General features: G+C 44.2%; 1 protein-coding gene across 1 annotated transcript in view; it reads right to left on the bottom strand.

Annotated features, from left to right (window-relative positions):
• Positions 1–24,366, bottom strand: part of LOC145408986 (cytochrome P450 2L1-like) — a 155,170-nt gene that overhangs the window by 103,553 nt on the left and 27,251 nt on the right. Inside the window, exon 4 of the mRNA XM_080279558.1 lies at positions 6,395–6,528. Coding sequence (XP_080135684.1) covers positions 6,395–6,528 — 134 coding nt within the window. The remainder of the gene's footprint in view (positions 1–6,394; positions 6,529–24,366) is intronic.

The raw sequence follows: 24,366 nt of genomic DNA on the forward strand, positions 1-24,366 counted from the left end.
AGCCTCATTGTCATTGTCAACCCTTGCCTTCTCAGATAAGCCGTGGCATTTAGTTCCTTGTCCTCCGCTGAGGTCAAACCATGTCGCACTCGCGCCCCGCCATTTCTGCCGCTTCTGCGCCCATTGCAAAGGGCCCCGTGACCTCTACCCCCCAAAAAAAGCAGTGAAGGAAGCAGGAAAGGACTTGGTGACTCTGCAGTGACACATGAACTAGCAGAATTGTCCATGGTAATGATAGATAGTGATTTTGACGATTCAGATGAATCGTGTGATGAGCCGGGTGAGGTAATCGTGCCAGAAGTGCTAGTACGAGTGCTTCAGTGTCGGAAGTAGTCCCTAGCTCCAAGGGAAAGGAGCCGTTAGTGCAGCAAGGCAAGGAATTTGGGAAGGGAGTGAAAAGGCGGCGTGTTAGCCCCAGAACAATACCCCCATGTGACCCAGCCCACAATGAGTTCCGAGTGGATTCACCTCCCCGTTCCCCAAGCCCCACTTCACTCATTTCTTCATCATCGTTGGCTGAGTTATCTCCGGAGTCTTCGTCGTAGGAGTCACCACCAGCATCAACAGTGAAGGCAGGCCGTAGAGGAAGAGGTAAATCCCGGACTTGTAAAAGTAGAGTTGGTAGTAGGATAAGGGCTGCTAGTGCTGTACGGCAACCCAGGGTCAGTGCGAGTGACCTTAAATGGGGTAAATCTTCCTCACAGCCACACACCACCACCACCCACCCTACACCGCCACGACAGGGAATCCTGGACGCCTTCGCATGGACGGAAGGGTCCGATTTTGTCCCTGAACATTTAGTGTTTGATGAGAGCTCCTCAGGAGTTCAGCCTGCCTTCACTATTGACGATAATGCTGAGTGTGTGGACTACCTTTTGGCCTTCCTAGATGACGAAGTCATGCAGCACATATGTGATGAGACCAACAGGTATGAATCACAACGTGCTGCAAGTGGTACAGGTGCAGCCAAGATGCAACAGTGGTCCATGCTGGGAGTGCAGGAGCTGTATGTGTTCTTTGCCCTCATGCTTCTCATGCCACACTGAAAGAAGCATGAGTTGGAAGAATACTGGTCCATGGACCCCTTACTACCCTCACCCACCTTCAGTAAGTACATGGCCAGAGATCACTTCTGGAACATCATGGGAAACCTGCACTTTGCCGACAACGATGTACCTTCCCAAACCGACCTACTCTGGAAGATCCGGGAGATTCTGAGCTGAATGAAGGATAAGTTTATGACATTCTTCCACCCCTTTCAGAAGGTTGTCATTGACGAATCCTTGGTTTTGTTCAGAGGACGACTTCGGTTTGTTCAGTACAATCCAAGCAAACACCATCGCTTTGTAATCAAGTTCTTTGTACTGTGCGACTGTAAGACAGGGTACATTCTTGACTTCGTCATTTATTCAGCCAGCACTGTCGATCTGGATAAAACACACCCCCTTGGCTTCTCAGGCTGTGTAGTGAAAGTGCTCCTTGAAAAGTATTTTGGTGGGAATCATGTGCTGTATACAGACAACTACTATACAGCACCGAAACTTGCCAAATACCTTTCTGAACACGGCATTGGCTCCTGCGGCACTGTCAAAAGTAATCGTGCCCACTTCCCTAAATTCACAGAGGCAGGAACCTCGCAGCGAGGAGACGTGCACCTACGCAAGTCTGAGAAGATGCTGGCAATACGGTGGCATGACAAGAGGGTCGTGCACATGCTCACCACCGTACATAAGGGGGAGGTGACAGACAGTGGGAAGGTCGACCGTAGGACAGGCGAACCTGTGATGAAACCTGATGCTGTGTTGGACTACAATATCAACATGCGGCTGGTGGACAAGTCCGACATGATGATTGGTGAGATCGACTGCCTCAGGAAGAATACTAGGTGGTACAGGAAAGTTTTTCTGCATCTCATAGATATGACGATGCTGAACGCCTTCATCCTGTACAAGATGAAGGTCAAGCCACCCAAGTCCTTCTCCCTGAGGTTGTTCGCCAGAACTTGTGTCCAGCAGCTGCTGGAAAGATATGGTAGGGTGACTGCAGCAACTCCAAGGCGCCATCCAGTAACACTTCCTGACCGACTTGAGCAGAGGGCATATATGGATCGGCACAGACTGGAGCTAATGCTTGCCACAGGAAAAAGGAAGGCTGCGATTCACAGGTGTCAGGTGTGTGCACATACCACCCGCCGCACACCTGAGCACAAACGCACCTCTTGGCAGTGCGCTGAGTGCCAGGTTCCCCTCTGTGTTACCTGCTTCTTTGATTACCACAGCCAGAAGCAGTTCTAACAGTGCAAGTGTGAAAGGAGAATAATGTGGAAATAATGTGTAAATAATGTGGAAATAATGTGTAAATAGCAAGTGAAAGCAATGGATGTTCAGTACATATGATTGAACAGTGTATTATAGTTTTATCTTACTGAAAGTGACAGTGAATAACATAGTGTAAGTAAAATAGAAGGGTAAATATTGAAAATAAAATAGAAAATGTAAATAGTAATGTAAGTAATTAGTAATATAAGAATATGAGTACAAATACTTTATGTTATAGCAGTGAAAGTGAATCCGTGGCTCTCTACGTATTTTACTGAATGAAAAATTGAATCACTTCAGTGACAATAAACTAATATTACTGAAGGAAACTTACGGATAAAGACTGCAGATATATATAAGTGTGATATAGTAATAGAAATATAAAGTGTGAGGGGTTTTATGAATAATAAATGAGAGTACCAAGAGCGAACTAGAGCAGGTGCGACGGTCAGACTCGTAATTTCCATTGCTTTCACAGTGTTTTTTTGTTTTTTGTTTTTGGAGTATGGATCCCAAACTAATTGAAAATCATAGAGTAGCATTTATAGTGTTAATATCTGGCTGTGGTAATCATATTACGGGTTGTCGAGAAGTGTAAAGTGGAGACTTCGTTACCCAACTTCAGAGGTCTCCACAAGTCCTACGGTAACGAAGAAGGGTCAACAAACATTCCAGGAGAAAGCTGAAGGTATATGCCATAAGCATATGTAATTTTAATATTCTAGGACTAATAACTGATTTTTGGCAAATATTTTTTGAGAGTCTGTCGGAGCCCGAATAACCTCACGGGACACGCAAAACATTGGTAAACATGCCCGTGGTGTAGGGGTTAAAAAAGAAACTATGCTTCACCTAACTGGAGGTGTTTGCCAGTAATTTCAATGCCACTGCCTCTAACGTAATTCGAACAATCTACTGTGAAATACCTATCGATCATGAAATCATTATATCTTTTATGAATCTTGTATGACAGAGTCAAATCTCGTCGTAATCTGAGCTTTGTCAAGTTAAGCAGGCTTACCTCTTCTGAACGTTCCTCAGATACTTTACATGGGTATCAGTTTTTGTCAATCTTCATTGCACTCTCACATTTGCCAATATCTGAGAACAATACTCAAGGTGTTGGTATACTAATGATTTGTACAAAGTGAGGACGATATTCTCTCATTTGAATTCGAATGATCTGCTTATGAATCCAACTAATTTGTTTCTTTACTGTCTTTGTGTGCTACAGACTTTAAGATATTTCTGACAATGTATTGCTAAATCTCTTCGTTGGGGTTTATCTTCTCGAGTTGCGTATTATTCATTATGCAGCTTTTTTTTTTTTTTTCTTTATTTCTTAAGCCTCCAGTGCTTAGGATTCTTGCATTTTTTTTCTCCATTAAAATCCTTTTGCCACATTTAAGCACAACTGAACAGTTTATCAAATTGTTTCTGAATTTTGTCTATGTTAGAGTGCATCTATTCCGTTGCTAATTTTAATATCATCAGCAGATTCGGACATTTTACAGTACAAACCTTTGGCAATATCGTTACTAAAGTAAAAACAGAATGGTGCCCCAAACAAAACCTTATGGCACTTGATTAATAATACTCATCAAGTCCTTCACATTAACAACAGCTCTTTGTGGACATTCTGAAGCCAGTTTTCTATCCAGATTAGTGCACTGACATAGACCTAAAATTCACAAGAAGAGCTTATTAGGAGTTCTATCAAGTAGTTCCTGAAATAGGCAAGGTATGTGGAAGGTATTAAGAATATATGGGGTGGAGGGGAAATTGTTGAATGCTGTGAAGAGTATGTACGAAGGAGCTAGGGCTGAGTGAGTTCTTTTGATCTCAATGTGGGACTGAAACAGGGTTGTGTGATGTCTCCATGGCTGTTTAATACATACATGGATAGGGTTGTAAAGGAGGTGCAAGGTAGGGCAGTGGATGTGGGGGTGGCTCTAATGAATGAGGGTGAGATATGGAAGATTCCGGTGTTGCTGTTTGCTGATGATACAGTATTGTTGAGTGAAGATGAATGGGAGTTGCAAGGTTTGGTGCATGAATTTGGGCCAGTGTGTAGGAGGGGGAAGCTGAAAGTTAATGTAAACAAAAGTAAAGTTATGGTGTTTGAGGGGAATGAAGTCACAGAATGTACGGTGAGGTTGGATGGTGAGGATATGGAGAAATATGAGTGCATTCATGTACTTGGGTAGTGTGATGAGTAAGGATGGAACTTTGGGGGATGAAGTGCGTGAAAGGGTACAGCAGGGATGGAAGGTTGTTGGTGCACTGAAAGCAGTGATGAGAAATAGGGAGGTGAGCATGGAAGTTAAGAAGTCACTGCATGATAGTATCGTGATCCCTACCCTGACGTATGGAAGCGAGGCGTGGACCTTGCAAGAGGGGAACAAGTCAAGAGTGAGGGCAGTGGAAATGAGTTACTTGAGAGGAGCATGTGGAGTGACATGGAGGGACAGACTGATGAATGAAGAAGTGAAGGAACGTTATGGGGTGGATATGGATGTGGTTGAGAATATTATGAGAAATACACTGAGGTGGTTTGGACATGTGGAGAGAATGGAGAATGAAAGACTGACTAAGAGGGTGTATGTAGGTGAGGTGGAGGGAGGGAGAGGGAGGGGTAGACCGAGGATGAGGTGGAGGGATGGAGTTGAGAGGTATATGAGGGAGGGGGGGTGAGTTGGGGGGAGGGTAGTCAAATGGTGGGTGACAGAGCGACTTGGAGGCGTTTTGTCTGCGGCCACACTTTGCGGGATTAGGGCGTCGGGCTATAGATAGATAGATATATAGATAGTTCCTGAAATCCTTCATTGACTGCGTCAATTGATTTGCTTTATGGATACAACAGAAAGACTAAGGAGTTGTTAATTCTGGAAGCAACACAAAGCTGTTTGTTTGCTAAGCTACTGTATCTACTAAACGACTGACCTTGTATTACTAATATTCAGAACCCTCAGTATGATTTTTTTCCCCACGACTCCTGCATAATCCCATGAACTCTTTCACAACACATTTTACCTTTTCCGAGAATATCTCATGAAGCACCCCGTTCCGTCAGTCGCACCCCAAATGTTTTTCGGACGCATGGTGCTTCACTCCCGTAGACTTCAGAGACTTCCATATTAAGGCCCTGATGGTCCCGCATTTATCAAGTACATTTGTATTTGTTGTTTTAATATGGGCTTGCTGCCGCCAGATGAGCTGTCAGCACTAGGGGTGCAGCTGCAGAAGTACTACATTAACTTTACTCAGAACGTATTTTTAAAACTGACTTCTTGATTATTCTTCAGTGGTAAATGCGTCCTATTGAAGAAACAACTTTAGGGAGTGATTTTGATGGCATGGTTTTGCGCAACATTAAGGGGTTTCAGCTGTTCTTGGCAGTCTTTATTATTCATCCATCCATCCATCATCCAATCCTACATTGCCCCATGAGGAGCGTAGGAGCCCGGGGCTAGGCAGTTGGTCCCGATATTTAAGATGAGTGACCAGCCTCACTCATCCCTGAGTGGTACTACATGAGCAATCAACCCCAACCACCCCTTGGATATAAATCTTCACCGGCTCATTCCGATTGGAGCGCAATAATTACCCACTAAAACCACCAGGCGCCAAAATCTGGTTATATGGTTACCACCCAGCGTAATAAATGCTTTCCTGATGTACAGGAAACCATTTGGCTTGTCACTCAGTGTAGAGTCATCCACAGGCTGAAGGAAGAGGAAAGAATGAAGGAAAGAAAGACAGAACAGGGTGTGTAAAGTCACCCGTAGGCAGAAGGAGAAGGAAGGAATGAAGGAAAGAAAGACAGAAGAGAATGGAAGGAAAGAAGGGTGGAGAGGAAAGGGCAGACACCCGAGAGCAGCACTACATCGAGTGAGTGGATGGTGAGCGCCCCCACTTACATTATTACCTGAAATAATTACCCATTACTATTAGAGATCACAAAACAAACTGTTCTCAAAGGTAACATTGAAGATAAAGCAAGAAATTAACGTTACACAAAAAGTACCCATTGGCCAACATTAACAGAATAAACATGCTAAGTCCGCTTTACTCACCAGACGGGCGACCATCCGTCATAAAATGCATTGTCTTCCATGCTGGTCTGTCAGCGAACTCGAACTTGAGGAATGCCTCTTTGATGAGCTTGTAGTCACATAGCAGAACGATCTCACACGAACCCATGCTTGTCCTGCGGAAGTCAGAGAGGAAAAGGAGAAATTTCAGTGGACTCTTGCTAGAAATTTTCGAGTGTATTAGCAAGGCATTTAAGAGCACACTAACATCAAATTTGAGTGTGGACATGCGAAAAATTTTAGGAAGACCTCGCAAGAAATTTTAGAGGGCACGAGTGAGAATTTAAATCGGCACTAGAAGAAAGTTTAATGAGCAGTAGCCAGAAATTTATGTGAACACTAACACGAAGTTCATGAAGCCACTGGCATGAACTATGAGTGGACTGTGGTAAGAAATTTTACAGGCCCTCTAAAGATATATATCAGAGCACTAATAAGAAATTCATAAAGTCACTAGCAAAAAATATAATGAAGGCACTAGGAAGAATTTTATGAGAGCTCTATCAAAAAATTTGAGAGGGTACTAGCAAGGAATTTAAGATGGCACTAGCAAAAAGTTCAACAGGGCACAGGCAGGAAATTGGTGAATCACTAGCAAATAATTTAAGAAGACATCATCGACAAATAATAAGGGCACCATCAAGAAATTACATAACATCGGTAATTCCCATTCTTCAACCTATGCTTCACCAGAAGCATACGGGTCCATTATCATGTGGTATTTAGTTCAGACATATAAGTGATACTCTGTGTGCAGGAAACCCCAGTCCTTCATTGGACTGCATCAGTTTCGAGCGTTTATTATGCAAGGAAGAATAACCAAAAGGCTAAGCCCGCAAAACTGTTCCCTTCAAGAAAAAAAAGAAGATAGCAGAGGGCCAGATTCAAGATCCGTTCATTTCTAGATGCCTGGACACATTGCGTTTGAAAGACTGGAGATAATAGTCAGTAGGAAATACAAACAGAGAAAGAGTTGACTTGTTGCATACATGAAGGGCTGGGAGTTATGGTTAACTCTTGCCTTAGACAGCGCGATCGAAAAGGGATGAGAGTTAGCTGCTAAACGGGTGCTATGCACCCGCCGTAGTAGTGGAGAAATGCAAGCAGACGTTTCAGAGGAGCAGTGACCATTGTCATAACGATAAAAAGGGAAAAAGAAGCAACAGTGAGGAGAAGAAACAAAGGTTGAAGGGAGCCTTTGACTTCACCTTGTTGAGAAAAGCTGTATGTGGGGAGCCTCCTCAAACATACGAGTTGTACCCTACAAAGTGGCGAATAAATCTATCTATCTCTAGCCCAATGCCCTAATCCCGCAAAGGGTGGTTGCAGACAAAATGCCTCCATGTCGCTCTGTCACCCACCATTTGACTGCCCTCCTCCCAACTCACTCCCCCCTCCCTCATATACCTCTCAGTTCCATCCCTCCACCCCTTCCTCGGTCTCCCCTTCCCTCTCCCTTCCTCCACTTCACGTACATAAACCCTCTTAGTCAGTCTTTCATTCTCCATTCTCTCCACATATCCAAACCACCTCAGTGTATTTCTCCTAATTTTCTCAGTCACATCCACATCCACCCCCCAATGTTCTTTCACTTCTTCATTCGTCAACCACTCCCTCCATGTCACTCCACATGCTCCTCTCAGGTAACTCATTTCCACTGCTCTCAGTCCTGATTAGCTCCCCTCCAGCAAGATCCACGCCTCGCTTCCATGCGTCAGGGTAGGGATCACAATACTATCATGCAGCGACTTCTTAACTTCCATACTCACCTCCCTACTTCTCAACACCACTTTCAGTGAACCAACAACCTTTCTTCCCTGCTGTACCCTTTCAAGCACTTCATCCCCAAAACATCCATCCTTACTCATCACGCTACCCAAGTACTTGATGCACTCACATTCTCCATATCCTCACCATCAAACCTCACTGTGCTTTGTGTGACTTCACTCCTCTCAAACATCATAACTTTACTCTTGTTTACATTAACTTTCAGATTCCACTTCTTATACACTGTCCCAGATTCATTTACCAAACATTGCAACTCCCATTCATCTTCACTCAACAATACTGTATCATAAGCGAACAGCAAAACCGGAATCTTCCACACCTCACCCTCATTCATTAGAGCCACCCCCACATCCACTTTCCTACCTTGCACCTCCTTTACAACCCCATGCATGTATATAATAAACATCCATCACACACCCGTGTTTAAAGTCAACAATTATACATGGGTAAAGGAGTCACAGAGTAGACTTAGCACACTTAATATCTTAAAAGCAAAATTTACAAGACAGGTAATATGATATTTCCATGTTTAATCCCGAGAGAATGAAACCCCAAGTATCTTCAAAGATGATGCAGGACTGAGTCGGATGCTGTTAAATATCAGGGGATATTCCTGTGGTAGATTGTGTTGGGTCAAAAGAAGTAAGAACTGAGTTTTAGATGAATTAAAAACAACAGAAATACTTTTACCCCATTCAGATGTAATGGTTGAATTGGAACTTCACAAATTAATCACACTGTCCTGACCAAGATTCAATCTCAGGCTCTCGCACTTCAAAAGCGTGCACATTACCACAGAGCCAAATGGAGGATCCCTGCTTTGACTCTAAGGAATGCTGGCTTTTACAGACCCCATTACATCCCTCTTTTCTCCCCTCGGTGATTAATTTCGTCAGTTTAGAACACACGGTAGCATAGCATCACAGGCCACCACTGGGGACACCGCGGACCACACCAAACAGTTCATCCCCGGGATGCAAGGACTAAGATGCTGCCAGCTAACCAACAACATCATTACCCTCCGAGCCTCAATTCACATCTCACACTGCTGCCAACCAATATAATGACCAAAACGAAACTTAACAAATTAATCACTGGTCTGGCTGAGATTCGATCTAGGCCCTTGCGCTTCAAATGCGCGCACATTGCCACTGAACCATAGGGAGGATCCCTGCTTTGCCTCTAAGCAACGCAGGCTTTTGTAGACCCCATTACACAGACATATGAGCAAAATTGGACATTAAGTGTTCCATAGCCACATCCCTTGTTTGTTGAAGTAACTGCTGAGATGGACGCTTCAGGAAGTGGGTCGCTCCACTACATTTTGTAGGCCTTCTCTTTGTTGTGGACAGCAATAGATTAAGTATAATTAAATCAAAGTTTCTTTGCATTAGCTACAGGAAAAGATAAACGAATGTATGTTTCCATGCCCGAGAGAATAACCTCTGTAATGCCTAAGGCACACTTGGATGGCTCATGGCCATGGAAACAATAATAATTCCAGGGAAAATCAAAGAAGTACTGCCAGAGGACCTCCCAGTCAGCAGCTCCAAAGTGCCACAGCCGCCGCATCTTGGTAGGGTCCACAGGCCTAACTGGAGCGGTAGGAATTTTTTATTTAATGCAAGGAAGAAAGAACCAAAGGCCAGGAGCCCACAAATTGTTCCTTCCAAGGGAAAAAAACAGTAAAATAGAGAGCTAAAATCAAAATCCGTTCATTTCGAGATGACTGGACACACTGCATTTGAAAGACTGGAGATCATAGGAAGTAGGAAATACAGACAGAGGAAGACAGTTCCAGAGATGACCTGTTGCATAAATGAAGGACTGGGAGTAACGGTTAACTCTTGCATTAGAGAGTTGGACAGAAAGGGATGAGCGTTTGTTGCTAGACAGGTGCTACACACTCGTTGTAGCGGTGGAGGGAAGCAAGTAGACAGTTCAGAGGAGCAGTGACCACTGAAGTCGCGATAGAAAAGAGATAAAGATGCAAAAGTCTGGCGAAGAGACAGAGGTTGAAGGAAGCCAGTAAGAGGAGGAGAGCTAATGAGACGAAAAGACTTTGACACCACCCTATTGAGAAAAGCTGTACAGTATGTGGGAAGCCTCCCGACACATGAGAGTTGTACTCTACACAGGGAAGAATAAAATCCATGTAGAAAGTCACTAACTGTGCAGGGGTAAAGAAGGTACAGAGTCGGCTTAGCACACCTAATCTCTTGGAAGCAGATTTTACAAGAGATGTAATAAGATCTTTGCAAGATAAGTTAAGGTGATAAGGTTATGATTGGAGGACAGCAATGAAGAGAAAACATTAACAGCATAAGCAAAAGGATTACTGTAAGGAAAGTGTCAGATATGCTGGAACTCTCTCCAAGGCGGTCAGTGTTACAGGTAGGGTGCTGTACAAGCTGCTCTAGGTCATTAAGGCTAGAAAAGATGTAGGCTTGTTCACCAGGTGGATTAGTGAATGAAGAGGAGAGGCAAAGGTTGTGGTAAAGTTTGAAATCACCTAGATTGGAGATATTAGAGAAAGGAGAATTTTATAGGATTTGCTCCATCTTGGATGTATGATAGTCAAAGTTAGTTCAAGTTTTTCCCCGCTAGATTGCAAGAAACTCAAGTGCTGATTATTTAGTTATCACTTAGCATAGGAAATGGTTTTCTGAAGTACAAGAAACCATGTAACTTGTCACTTAGTACTGAGACATCAAGAGGTGATAGTGTTGCAAGTTAATGGACACAGGGCGCCCAGCCACCGGTATTTTGCTACTTTGCTAAAAATACAGAAACCACAGTTATACAATAAAAAATGTTAAACACAATCGTCCCTGGTCGTTGGTAGTCAGAAGAGAAAGGATATCATAATTATATAATCTTATCTCCCCATCCCACACTGCTACAGGCTCCAGCAGTAGTAGTTCAGTATAGGGAAGGTGCTGTCCAGTGAACTGTTCTTCCTATGATCAGGCTTTCGGTGTACAGCACACAAGATTAGCTAAGGCATCGTAAATAAAGACTAATTTCTAAAGTTCACTGTCTTTATTTTCCAAATAATTACACTTAATGCTTTCCAACTTTACTTCACTGTTTTCACAAGAACTGGAGCTATACAAACTTTACTAACTGCAATTACACTTAACTCTTGACAAAAACACTTCACTGTTTTCACAAGTACCGATGATATACAAACTTCAGTAACACTTCACTGTTTGCCAACAACACTTCACTATTTTCACAAGTACTGATAATATACTGCACAGATACTGGACTATACTCAAGCTGCACTGAAAACTGACTGAACTGCTGTAGTCTCTTCCCCATCCTTATATAGGCTTCCTATGTTCTAGGGTTTTCTACATTTTACGAGAACAACAGTTGCCAACTCAGAGATATCCAAAACATGCCAGAGTTTCTTACACTCCATAACGCTGTAAATTATTTAGCATACACACTTAAATTACATAATTTAACAATCACATAATTAAAACATTATTGAGAAAAACATCAGAAAAATTAATGTACAACTTACGAAATAACTATGCTCAATATAGCAGGGTAACTGCCAACCCTGACTTGCACCGGGACCACGGTAAACATCTGGAATCAGTGGGAACCTTCTCGACTACCTAACTGGCAAATCCCGCTTCTTAACATTACCCCCTCCCTAGTTCTTTGTCGTCCCGACAAAACTACACAATATATACAAACATAAACCTTAATCTTAACCCTTACACTGCGGGCTTGTTTTCCAATGTTTTGCGTGTCCCGCGGGCATTTTCGGGCTCCGACAGACTCTCAAAAAATATTTGCCAAAAATCAGTTATTAGTCCTAGAATATTAAAATTAAATATGCTTATGGCACATACCTCCAGCTTTCTCCTGGAATGTTTATTGAGCCTTCGTCGATTACCGTAGGACTTGTGGAGACCTCTGAAGTTGAGTAACGATGTCTCCACTTTACACTTCCCGACAACCCTTAATATGATTACCACAGCCAGATATTATCACTAGAAACACTATTCTATGATTATCAAGTAGTTTGGGATCCATACTCCAAAAAAAACCCCACTGTGAAAGCAATGAAAATTATGAGCGCGTATGACCTTCCCACTTGCGCTAGTTCGCTGTTGGTATTCTGTCATTTATTATTCATAAAACCGCTCATACTTTATATTTCTATTACTATATAACACTTATATATATCTGCAGTCTTTATCCATAAGTTTCCTTCAGTAGCATTAGTTTATTGTCACTGAAGTCATGCAATTTTTCATTCAGTAAAATACGTAGAGAGCCACGGATTCACTTTCACTGTTATAACCTCAAGTATTTGCACTCATATTCTTATATTACTAATTACTTACATTTCTACTTACATTTTCTATTGTATTTTCAATATTTACACTTCTATTTTATTTACACACTGTTATTCACTGTCACTTGCAGTAACAAAAACTATATTACACTGTTCAATCATATGTACTGTACATCCATTGCTTTCAATTGCTATTTACATATTATTTACACATTATTTTCCTTTCCCACTTGCACTTTTAGAACTGCTTCTGGCTGTGGTAATCAAAGAAGCAGGTAACACAGAGGGGAACCTGGCATTCAGCGCACTGCCAAGAGGTGCGTTTGTGCTCAGGTGTGCGTCGGGTGGTATGTGCACACACCTGGCACCTGCGCATCGCAGCCTTTCTCTTGGTTGTGGCAGGCATTTGCACCAGTCTGTGCCGATCCATGTACGCCCTCTGCTCAAGTCTGTTGGGAAGTGTTACTGCATGGCGCCTTGGAGTTGCTGCTGTCACCCTACCATATCTTTCAAGCAGCTGCTGAACACAAGTCCCGGCGAACAATCTCAGGGAGAAGGACTTGGGTGGCTCGACCTTCATCTTGTACAGGATGAAGGCGTTCAGCATCGTCATATCTATGAGATGCAGAAAAACTTTCCTGTACCACCTAGTATTCTTCCTGAGGCAGTCGATCTCTCCAATCATCATGTCGGACTTGTTCACCAGCCACATGTTGATATTGTAGTCTAAGACAGCATCAGGTTTCCTCACAGGTTCGCCTGTCCTATGGTCAACCTTCCCACTGTCTGTCATTTCCCCCTTGTGTACGGTGGTGAGCATGTGCACGACCCTCTTGTCATGCCACCGTATTGCCAGCATCTTCTCAGACTTGCATAGGTGCACATCTCCTCGCTGTGAGGTTCCTGCCTCTGGGAATTTAGGGAAGTGGGCACGATTACTCTTGACAGTGCCGCAGGAGCCGATGCCGTGCTCTGAAAGGTGTTTGGCAAGTTTCGGTGCTGTATAATAGTTGTCTGTATACAGCACATGAATCCCACCAAAATACCTTTCAAGGAGCACTTTCACTACACAGCCTCTAAGGGGGTGTGTTTTATCAACATCAACAGTGCTGGCTGAATAAATGACGAAGTCAAGGATGTACCCTGTCTTACAGTCGCACAGTACAAAGAAATTGATTCCAAAGCGATGGCGTTTGCTTGGAATGTACTGCACAAACTTAAGACGTCCTCTGAACAAAACCAAGGATTCGTCAATGACAGCCTTCTGAAAGGGGTGGAAGAATGTCATAAACTTATCCTTCATTCTGCTCAGAATCTCCCGGATCTTCCAGAGTGGGTCGGTTTGGGAAGGTACATCATTGTCGGCAAAGTGCAGATTTCCCATGATGTCCTGGAAGCGATCTCTGCCCATGTACTTATTGAAGGTGGGTGAGGGTAGTAAAGGGTCCATGGACCAGTATTCTTCCAACTCATGCTTCTTTGAGTGTGGCATGAGAAGCATGAGGGCGAAGAACACATACAGTTCCTGCACTCCCAGCATGGACCACTGTTGCATCTTGGCTGCACCTGTACCACTTGCAGCACGTTGTGATTCATACCTGTTGGTCTCATCACATATGTGCTGCATGACTTCGTCATCTAGGAAGGCCAAAAGGAAGTCCACACACTCAGCATCCTCGTCAAGAGTGAAGGCAGGCTATATTCCTGAGGAACTCTCGTCAAAATGGATATGTTCAGGGACAAAATCGGACCCTTCCGTCCACGCGAAGGCATCCAGGATTCCCTGTCGTGGTGGTGTAGGGTGGGTGAGGGTGGACGGTGGCTGTGAGGCAGATTTATCTGGTTCAAGGTCACTCGCACTGACCCTGGGTTGCCGTACAGCACTAGCAGCCCTTATCCTACTACCAACTCTACTTTTACGGGTCAGGGATTTACCTCTTCCTCTACGGCCTGCCTTCACTGTTGATGCTGGTGGTGACTCCGACAACGAAGACTCCAGAGAAAATTCAGCAGAAGAGGAGGAAGAAATGAGTGAAGTGGGGCTTGGGGAACGGGGAGATGAATCACCTCGGGACTCATGGCGGGCTGGGTCACGCGGGGCCATTGTTCTGGGGCTAACCCTCCGCCTTTTCAATTCCTTCCCAAATTCCTTCCCTTGCTGCACTAACGGCTCCTTTCCCTTAGAGCTAGGGATAACTTGGGACACTGAAGCACTCGTACTAGTAGTTTCTGGTATGATTTCCTCACCCAGCTCATCACACAAATCCCCCGAAGGGTCATAGTCACTATCCATCATTATCATTGATAATTCGGCTAGTTCACGTTCCTCTGCAGAGTCACTTAGTCCTTTCCTGCTTCCCCCACGAGTTTTGCTGGGTGTAGAGTCACGGGGCCCTTTGCAATGGGTGCAGAAGCAGCAGAAATGGCGGGGCGTGAGTGTGACATGCTTTGACCACAGAGGAGGACAAGGAACTAGGGCACAGCTTATCTGAGAAGGCAAGGGTTGGCAGTGACAATGGGGCTGACAGCTGCTAACTTACATGCTAAGAAATTACTGGCAGAAAATCTCGGCAATACATAAAGAAATAGGTAGTTCCAGGTGAATGTAAATGTCATTTAGGCTTCTCCCTTCCTTTCTGATATATATTTTTATTACAGCAATAGATTACAGGGCATAATTCAAAGGGGAAATTACCGTGGGAATTTAGCGAATGAATGCATGCGAGGTGTTGTCAGGTGATAATTAGCCAATTCCTGGTGTATACCACTATCACTTACCTTATTTTTGTTTTTGGTATATATTATTTTGTATAAGTATAGGGCATAGGGCTTATTTCAATGGATGAAATCTGTGGAAAAATCCGGGGGAGATTTGCTTAGCACAGCACGGCAGGGCAGGCGATAGGAAAGGGTAAAGGAGGTGAGGTAGGAAGGGGTGAGAGGGTACTGGAGGGGAGGTAGGGAGGGGAGTCAAGTATGGGGGAAAATGGCTAAATTGTCAACAATGGATGGGAGTACAGATGAGATTAGGAGTGCAGACTATTAGTGGACAGTAGCAGTACATGCTAAAAAATGATTAGCAGGAAATCTCGAAAATACAGATAAAAGTAGGTAGTTCCAGGTGAATGTAAATGTCACATTGGCTTCTCCCTTCCTTTCTTATATAATCTGTTTTTTACGAGAATAGAGTATACGGCATATTTCAAAGGGGAAATTTCCGTGGAAAATTAGTGAACAAGTGCACGTGAGGTGTTGTCAGGTGATAATTAGTCAAATCAAGGTGTATAGCACTATCATTTACCTTATTTCTTTTTGCTATATATTATTTTGTATAAGAATAGGGCATAGGGCTTATTTCAATGGATGAAATCAGTGGATAATTCGGGGGGAAATTTGCTTTAGCGCAGCACGGCCGGGGAGGTGAGAGAACAGAGTAATGGAGGGGAGGTAGGGAGGGGAGTCAGGAATGGGGAAAAATGGCTAAATTGTCAACAATGGATGGGAGTACAGATGAGATTTGGAGTGCTGACTAGTGTTGGACATTGGCAGTAATGATAGATGATACAAGCCACCACTTGTAAGCCCGGGATAATTCAAAATAACACAGAATCACAAAAGTGATGCCCCGCGGTATGATCCATTGCATCTGAGCATCACGAAAGTGACGCCCCGGGGTTAAGGGGTTAATGAAACATCTGACTATAAACAAAAAAATCCTTCAACTTATCAGGTCTTCTTCTATGCTGCTTCCATTGAAGTCCTTGCCCCACTCCTCCAGGAAGGTCTTAATCCTCTTCGTGATTCACTTCTTCTCTTGGGAAACTGTCTACATCCTCTTGCACTTCAGCTCCTTGGTCCTCCTCAATATCCTTGGCTACGGGAGAGCACAGTTCTTTGGAGACGTCCCAGACGATTCACGTGTACCACCTTTCAGTGAGACTTCCTGTCTACCCGAATCTGATACATTACGTCTGATAGATGGTCCAATACAATGTAAGGTCCATCCCATGGACTCTGCAGCTTAGGTGACTGTCCCTTCCTTCACTGAGGATTGTATAACTAAACTTGGTCACCATCCTTGAAGCTCACCTCACTTGCCTTGGCATTATACTTGGACTTCATCACCTCTCATGAAAACTTGAGACTTCCTAGCATTTGATGATGTACCTCAGCCAGCCTTTCCTGAAGATGCTTCGCACAGCTGCAGGTGTCTGTAGGCAGCTCATCACCACGTAGTCGTTCCATTGACAAGTCAACGGGTATGCGTATCTCGTGGCCCAACTTCAGTTTTGCAGGGTTGTAGCCAGTAGATTCATGGGATGTAGACCGATATGTTATCAACAACGCAGGTAATTTCTGGTCCCATTCAGTCTGTCCCTTAATGCAGTACTTGGCCAGTTCTTGTCTCTGGGTCCAGTTGAATTTCTCCACCATTCCATCTGACTGTGGCCTTAGAAGGGCCGTCCTGGTCTTCCTGATCTCCAGTAACTTGCAGCACTCATGGAACACAGCAGACTCGAAGTTTCTACCGTGGTCTGAACGTAGCTTTTGTGACGTCCCAAAACGACAGAAAAACTGGTCAACCAAAACTTGAGCAATAGTCACAGCCTCTTGATCGAGGATAGCATAGGCTTCAGTCCACATTTTAAAGTAGTCCATTGTGATACATATATACCAGTTTCCTCCTTCAGTGAGTGGCAGAGGTCCAGTAATGTCCACTGCAACTCTTTCCATTGGTACACCCATCTGGTACAGCTGAAGAGGGGTGCAACGTCATCAGGTGTCTCTCACTGACACTCCAGTAGTCCATTATTCAAATGAAGAAGGTCCCATTGACTCCAGTAGCTTTTAGTTGCAGGGCATAACCTGAAAACTTCTTCCCAATATGTTCGCACTGTACTCTGCAGCAGCCACTCTAGCACTGGTTGTGAATATGCATCCTCTTCAGGTCTTCTTCATCTGACTCTGGCTCTGTCACTGCAGTACAGCTGCATTTCTTACTATGATGTTTTTTATTACATTGCCGGCACTCCGGATCACAAGGCCGACGACTTAGGCTGTCAGCATTGCCATGTACCCACCCAGGATTGTACTGCACCTTATAATTGTGCTGGACTAGCTTCCCAAGCCAGTATGCCAGTTGTCCTTTCGAATTCATTAGTGTTTTCAGCCAATGCTGCATGGTCCGTCCTGATGATGAAGTAGGACCCATACAAGTAGGGATGGAAGAAATCAAGGCTCTTCATCACTGCCAAGAGTTCATTATGGGTTACACAGTATTTCTGCTCCGGGAGGCTGAGTTTCTTGCTGTAATATGCGACCACATACTCTTTTTCATTCTTCTCCCCCTTTGTGGTGCTGGGGGGGGGGGAATCTGACCACACTATGGGGTGGTACTACTACTCTGCAGCCAGGTTGTGTTAGGAAAGATTTTGCCACCGTATTCCCTGCATATCAATAAAAGGTGACTAAAAGGGGCGGGGTGAGAGGACTAGGGACCCCCTCCTCTGTTTTTTTTAGTTCCTAAAAAGAGACAGGCCACAGAAAGGGTTGGGGGATTGAGTTATCCCCGTACTCTGAAGATTGGGTCTATGAATGTGCGTAGATATAATACGAAAAGGGAGGAGATTGGGAGAATGTTTGTGAAAAGAAAGTTGGATGTGTTAGCTTTGAGTGAAACAAAGATGAAATGGAAAGGTGGAAGGATGTTAACTGAGATGGATGCAGTAAGGAAGAGATGGGTGGAGTATTTTGAAAGACTGTTAAATGTAGAGGACGAAAGAAAGGCTGAGATTGTGGCCGATGGAAGGATGCAAGGAATACATGTGTTGGGGGAACTGAACGGGTCTTTGGTCACGATGTAGGAAGTGCAGAGGCAGTAAAGGAGATGAAAACAGGGAAAGCTGCAGGTATGGATGGGTGTGCTGACGGTTAGTATGATAGTTGAATGTGTGTTTTGTGAGAGGTATGTTCCCAATTGACTGGGTAAGTGCTTCTGTGGTCCCATTGTATAAAGGTAAGGGTGATAGGTATGAATGTACTAGCTTTAGTGGTATAAGTCTGTTGAATGTTGTAGGTAAGGTGTATGGTAGAATGATTAAGAGCGTTAGAAAGGGTACAGAGGGAGTGATTGGTGATGAGCAGTGTGGCTTTAGGAGAGGAAGGGGATGCGTGGATCAGGTGTTTGCTGTGAGACAAGTGTGTGAAAAGTATTTAACGGAAGGTAAGGATGTATTTCGGGCGTTAATGGATTTAGAGAAAGCGTATGATAAAACTGATAGGGAGGCTTTGTGGACTGTTATAAGATTATATGGACTTGATGGTAGGTTACTAAAAGGAGTGAAAAGTTTTTATGTAAATAGTAGAGCATGTGTAAGAGTGGGAAATACTGTGAGTGATTGGCTCCCGTGATAGTGGGGCTGCGGCAGGGATGTGTGATGTCGCCAGTGGAGTATATGGGGGGGGGCCACTCGGCCATGGCTCCCCCCTTTTGTCCCAGTAGGCCTACATATCTGCAGATCTAAATACTTATACAAGTAATCAATGAATTCAGCCGTAAAAATAGGCTGCTTGATTTCAATTGATCAACTTTCACACGACTTTAGTAATCTCTCTCTCTCTCTCTCTCTCAACTTCATTCATGCGAGTTATAGTTTAATTTGCTCAATGTTTCATATACAGTACTCTGTCTCTCTCTAAGTCATTAATGCAAGTTTTAGTTTAACCCGTCATGTCCCGAGGTTTTCCGCACCTCCGACATCCCCCAGCCCCGAGGTATTTTCGATTTTTTTTTTTTTGGCTAAAACCTTCACTTTTGGTGAGAAACATCAAAAATTCATAGAGAAATCGCTCACCTGAGGTTTAAAGTGCCCAATCCAGGTAGGAGTTCCTCCTTACCTGAGTGGGTTTTCTAACATGCTGGCACCAAAGAAAACGAGTTCTATGGGAGGGTAACTATTTTATCCACTCATAAACGTTATTTATTTATTTACTTGGTACGAATGTATATGTAGTATGACAGTATATTGGTTTTCAAGCAGTAATAAAGGCATTATAAGCATTGTTTCACTCACTAACTAATCACCATACCTGACCTATTTTTGCCACACTACCTGATCATTATTTCTGGCTGTTTCTTCTTCTAATGCTATGTAAACATTGTCCTCCACATTGTCATCGATTGGGGAATCACTCTGGCCCTGAATAACTTTACTAGCCAGGTCACTGGTAACAGGTCCTTTGCCAAGACAATGGCGTGAGGGGGGGAGGGGGGAGGTTATGCAGTGTAAGGCATTGTCCCTGCTTGGTATCTTGTACAGGAATAGAGGAAGGTGTCCCGTGTATACATACGAAAAATCACGTGCGAAAATTGAAAATTGTGCAAATTAGGTACCTTGCAATTGCACGACGTACTGGTACGTCGCCGGGACTGGCAAATGCAAATCGTTGCAACGTACCCATACGTCGACGGGATGGGGCGGGTTAATTTTTTAAATGTTTCATATAAAAATGAACATTGCAGCTTCCAGGAATGTAGGAATCAACAATTGCATATGATCTACCCCTTTTTTTTTTTTTTCTTTATACATACCGGGTACTGTAGAATTCCCTATTTAAATATTTTTCAAACAGCTCATTTTTGTTTCAGCCAAGATACTTAAACTTCTTTTTGTTGTTTTGCCACTGAATATCAAGTAAGTGCAATGTATCCCTCCTGAGGCCTCAGAATGCCCCTAATAGTGCTTGATTTTCAAAAAATTATTTCCTGGGGCGGCTTACACCGCCCCCCCAGACCCCCCAGCTATAGAGGCTCGCTTCTCTCGCCCCACCCTTAACAAAATTCTGGATTCACCCCTGTGCCCCCCCCCCATTCACGGACCTATATACGCCTTGGTTGTTTAATATTTATATGGATGGTGTTGAAAGGAAGGTGAATGCTAGAGTGTTAGGTGAAGATTTAAGCCTGGTGAATATTGATGGTAGAGAGTGGAATCTGAAGCAGCTGCTGTTTGCACTGGTGGTTCATTCAGAGGAGAGACTGAGGCAGTTGGTAGATGAGTTTGGAAGGGTGTGTGAAAGGAGGAAACTGAAAGTAAATGAAAATAGGAATAAAGTGATGAAGTGTATGGGGTTGGTAGATGGTAGGAGGATGAATATAGTTTTGAATGGTGAGTTGCTTAAGGAAGTAGAATGCTTTAAGTATTTAGGGCCACATGTTGCTGTGGATGGAAGAATAGATGCAGATGTGAAGTTTAGAATGAATGAAGTAGGAAAGGCGCTGGGAGGAATGAAAATAGTGTTTAGATGTCATGCGCTTAAAGTTTAATGGACGTATAGAGAAGGCTCTAGGAGGGTGTTGTGGTACCAACTGCGTTATATGGGGCTGAAACATGGAGTATGGGTGTAGCAGAGAGGAAAAGTTTGAATGAAATGGAGATGAGGTGTCTGAGGAGTATGTGTGGAGTGACGTGTATGGATCGAATGAGAAATGATGAAGTGCGAAGAAGATGGCCTATTGAGTTGAGCAGAGGGTGTTGCGATGGTTTGGGCATATGGAGAGAATGGATAATGAGTGGCTGGTGAAAAAGATAACTAGATCTGATGTGAGAGGTGTAAGGCTGAGAGGAAGACCACGAATAGGATGGATGGACAGTGTGAAGAGACCACTGGATGCGAGAGGGATGTTTGTTGAGCAAGAAAGAGTGGTTGTGCATTACAGAAATGACTGGAGGGAAACTGTGGTTGAATAAATGATGACACAGCCCTGAGGGAATATTCTCCTGCATTTGGTCTGATCAGCTGATCATGTCAGGTGTGGGTAAGGGGATGGGTCCATTATGATGTGGCAGGGATAAACCAGCTCTGCTGTCGGGCCCTGCTTTGGATATCACCGATTGCACTGCGCAGTTGACCCTCATGCGGTGTGGTGCAGTGAGGATGTGTCTCTTCTCCCCTTGGGGCTAAGATGCAAATGAATGTGTTTGAGTGGATGAGCAAATTGCGAGTGCGTTGTCCTGTCTCGGCTACCTCTCTTTCCTTGGAGGAAGCAGCCTAGCTATGTAGATAGATAGATTCTGTGACAGGACTCCTCCAATGCCACAGTCACTAGCATCACGGTCCAGTATAAATGGCTACTCTGATCAGGGTACGGCAGTACTAGAGAGCTTGCCAACACATGCTTGAGTTCGTCGAAGGCTTTTTGAGTCTGTTGTCCACACAAACTTCTTCCTCTTTCCCAACAGCTTGTCTATTGTTGCAAAGTCCTTGACAGATCGCCGGTAGTAGGTACACAAACCAAGGAAACTCTGTAGCTCCTTCACACATGGTGGTGCTGGCCAGTTTTCCACAGCTGCCACCTTCTCTGGGTCAGTACGGATGCCGCTCTTGCCTGCAATGTGTCCCAGGTACTTTACTTCCCTCTGAAACAAGTAGCACTTCTTGGGGTTCAGGTTGAAGTGCACTGCACATATCCTGTTCAACACTCCAACAGCCTCTCCAATTCCTGGTTGAAAGTCCGTCCAAACACAATTACATCGTCTAGATAGATGAGACCTGTCTGCCAGTGCAGGCCTTCAAGTCCGCAGTCCATGAGACACTCAAAAGAAGATGGGCATTGCATAGACTAAATGGTATTATTTTAAACTGCCCTAAACCCTACCCATATGAAAAGACTGTCTTCTCTTTGTCTTCTGCAACCTTGACCTGATGATACCCTGCCTTCATGTTTTGGGTGGAAAACCACTTAGCACCTGACAAAGCATCCAGGGCGTCATCAATTCTAGGCGAGGGGTTTGCATCCTTCTCTGTCACATCATTCAGGGCTCGATAATCTACACAGCACCTTACTGAGCCATCCTTCTTCCTTACCAGAAGTACTGCTGATGCCCCAAGGACTGCTGGACTTTTCTATCACTCCTTGACTTGGGAGATTCTCCATCACCTTCTCCATTTTTAGCCATTGGGCTGGCGCCATCCTCCATGCTGGCTGTTTAATCAGGCGGTTTTCCCCAGTGTCTATACAATGCTCCACCAAATCAGTGCATCGCAGGTCTAGGTCTCCGGTGGAAAAGACATCAACAAACTTCATCAGCAGCTGCCTCAACTTCAGCACTTGTGAACCGTCCAGGCATTGCCAACTCCTTGAAAATAGGTCTTGTTAGTGGTCTGGCAGGAACCTATCTTCTTTGACTACACTTCTTTTACAGGCCTTCCTCTGATGCCACTTAAGGTCCACTGCCTGTCACAGTTTCACAATTTCTTCCTTATTGATCTTCTGTTGCTCACAGGAGAATTGGCCAACACAACTGGACTCTTCATCTGCACCTGTTTCCACCAGAATTCTCCCCACCATCATTCTGGCCTTTGTCTTGCACTGTACATCAGGCTCCACCACCCCTAGACAGCTATCAAAAGAGCCACTCACCTTGCACTGGAGGAACAGTACTGATTCTAGGGGTATCTCTGTAGTGCAGAGCACCCTCACCTCGCCACCAGAACTGGTACATTTCACTGTGTTGACGGGAACCGAACGTCCTCGAACCTTCAGCTTCATGAAGCAGAAGTCCAGGTCACATCCCATGGACATCTGATAGTCCAGACCCAGAAGGCAAGGATCCTCCATGTCGGTCAGGTGGACTGGAAGAGTAGCCTCTTACCCTGCCACTTCAATCTGGACATCCAGGGGTCCCCTCAGTTCTGTGCAGTGCCCAGTTATGCCACACTGTTGTTCTAATGACTCAGGCAGATACCAATGATGTAACACATCAGGCCTCACATAAGTCTGCTCTGAGGCCAAATCAATCACCAGGGAACACCTCTTTCCGTCTATTTTTTCGTCTATTCACACATTATCAATTACCATTCTCTTGCATTTTCTCGGTGGTGGGGCGACTTGGGAAAAGCCAGCTGGTGGTTGCCCATTAACCCATGGATTGCCCCATTATTATTTTTTTTTATCCCATCCTGTGGTGCACAAAAAAGAAGGAAAAAAGTTTTTTTTTTAGTTTTTGTTTATTATAAACTTGAAGATAAACATCCAGGGCATCATCTGGTGGGAAAAAAATAAATAATCCCTCTCCGGCATTGCGTAGGGCCCTGCGTAAATTTACGGACGGGAGTAGTGAAAAAAAATGAAAAATTCTTATTTTTTGTTTTTGCTTATTATAAACTTGAAGATAAACATCCAGGGCATCATCTGATGAAAAGACATCTCTCTCTCTCTCTCTCTCCGTCTTTGCATAGCGCCGTGTGTAAGTTTGCATAGGGGTCGAGTTGTTTACGGTGATGCACGGCCAGCACAGCCTGAGCTGTGGCTTGCAACACGACACTTCCCAGCCTGAACTGTGGCTTGCAATCCACGGGTTAACACCAGCCTCCACTAGTTGTCCGCTTCTTTCTGGTCTTCTGCAGCCTTCCTCTTATCATTCTTTTTCTTCTTTGGACACTCAGAACTGAAGTGTCCAACCTCACTACATGTCCAACACAATTTTGTTACAACTGAAGATTTCCTTGCACTGCTCTGTTCTTGCTCCTTCTTCCATTTGTGACAATCCTCCTTTTTGTGTCCCGGCTTCCTGCAGAACCAGCAGCCTCTTTCGGTCTTCTCATGTACTCTCTTCCACTTGTAGCAGTCCTCTTTTCTGTTTCCTAGCTTTTCACAGTACCAACTTCCTACAAATTTTTCCATTTCACATACCTCCCTTTTTCTTGCCTTGAATCCTGCACTACGACATGCCTGAAAAGTGGATGTACTGGATCCAATGTAGGAATAAAATTCTAGCGCTCTGGCTAGTGCTTCTTGAATGCGTCTTGGTTGTGCCTGCTTCACTTGCACTTTCAACTCTCCACT

The sequence above is a fragment of the Coenobita brevimanus genome, chromosome 79, assembly GCF_032717465.1.
Source record: "Coenobita brevimanus isolate Jiangsu-jjx chromosome 79, ASM3271746v2, whole genome shotgun sequence".
NCBI classification, from domain to species: Eukaryota; Metazoa; Arthropoda; class Malacostraca; order Decapoda; family Coenobitidae; genus Coenobita; species Coenobita brevimanus.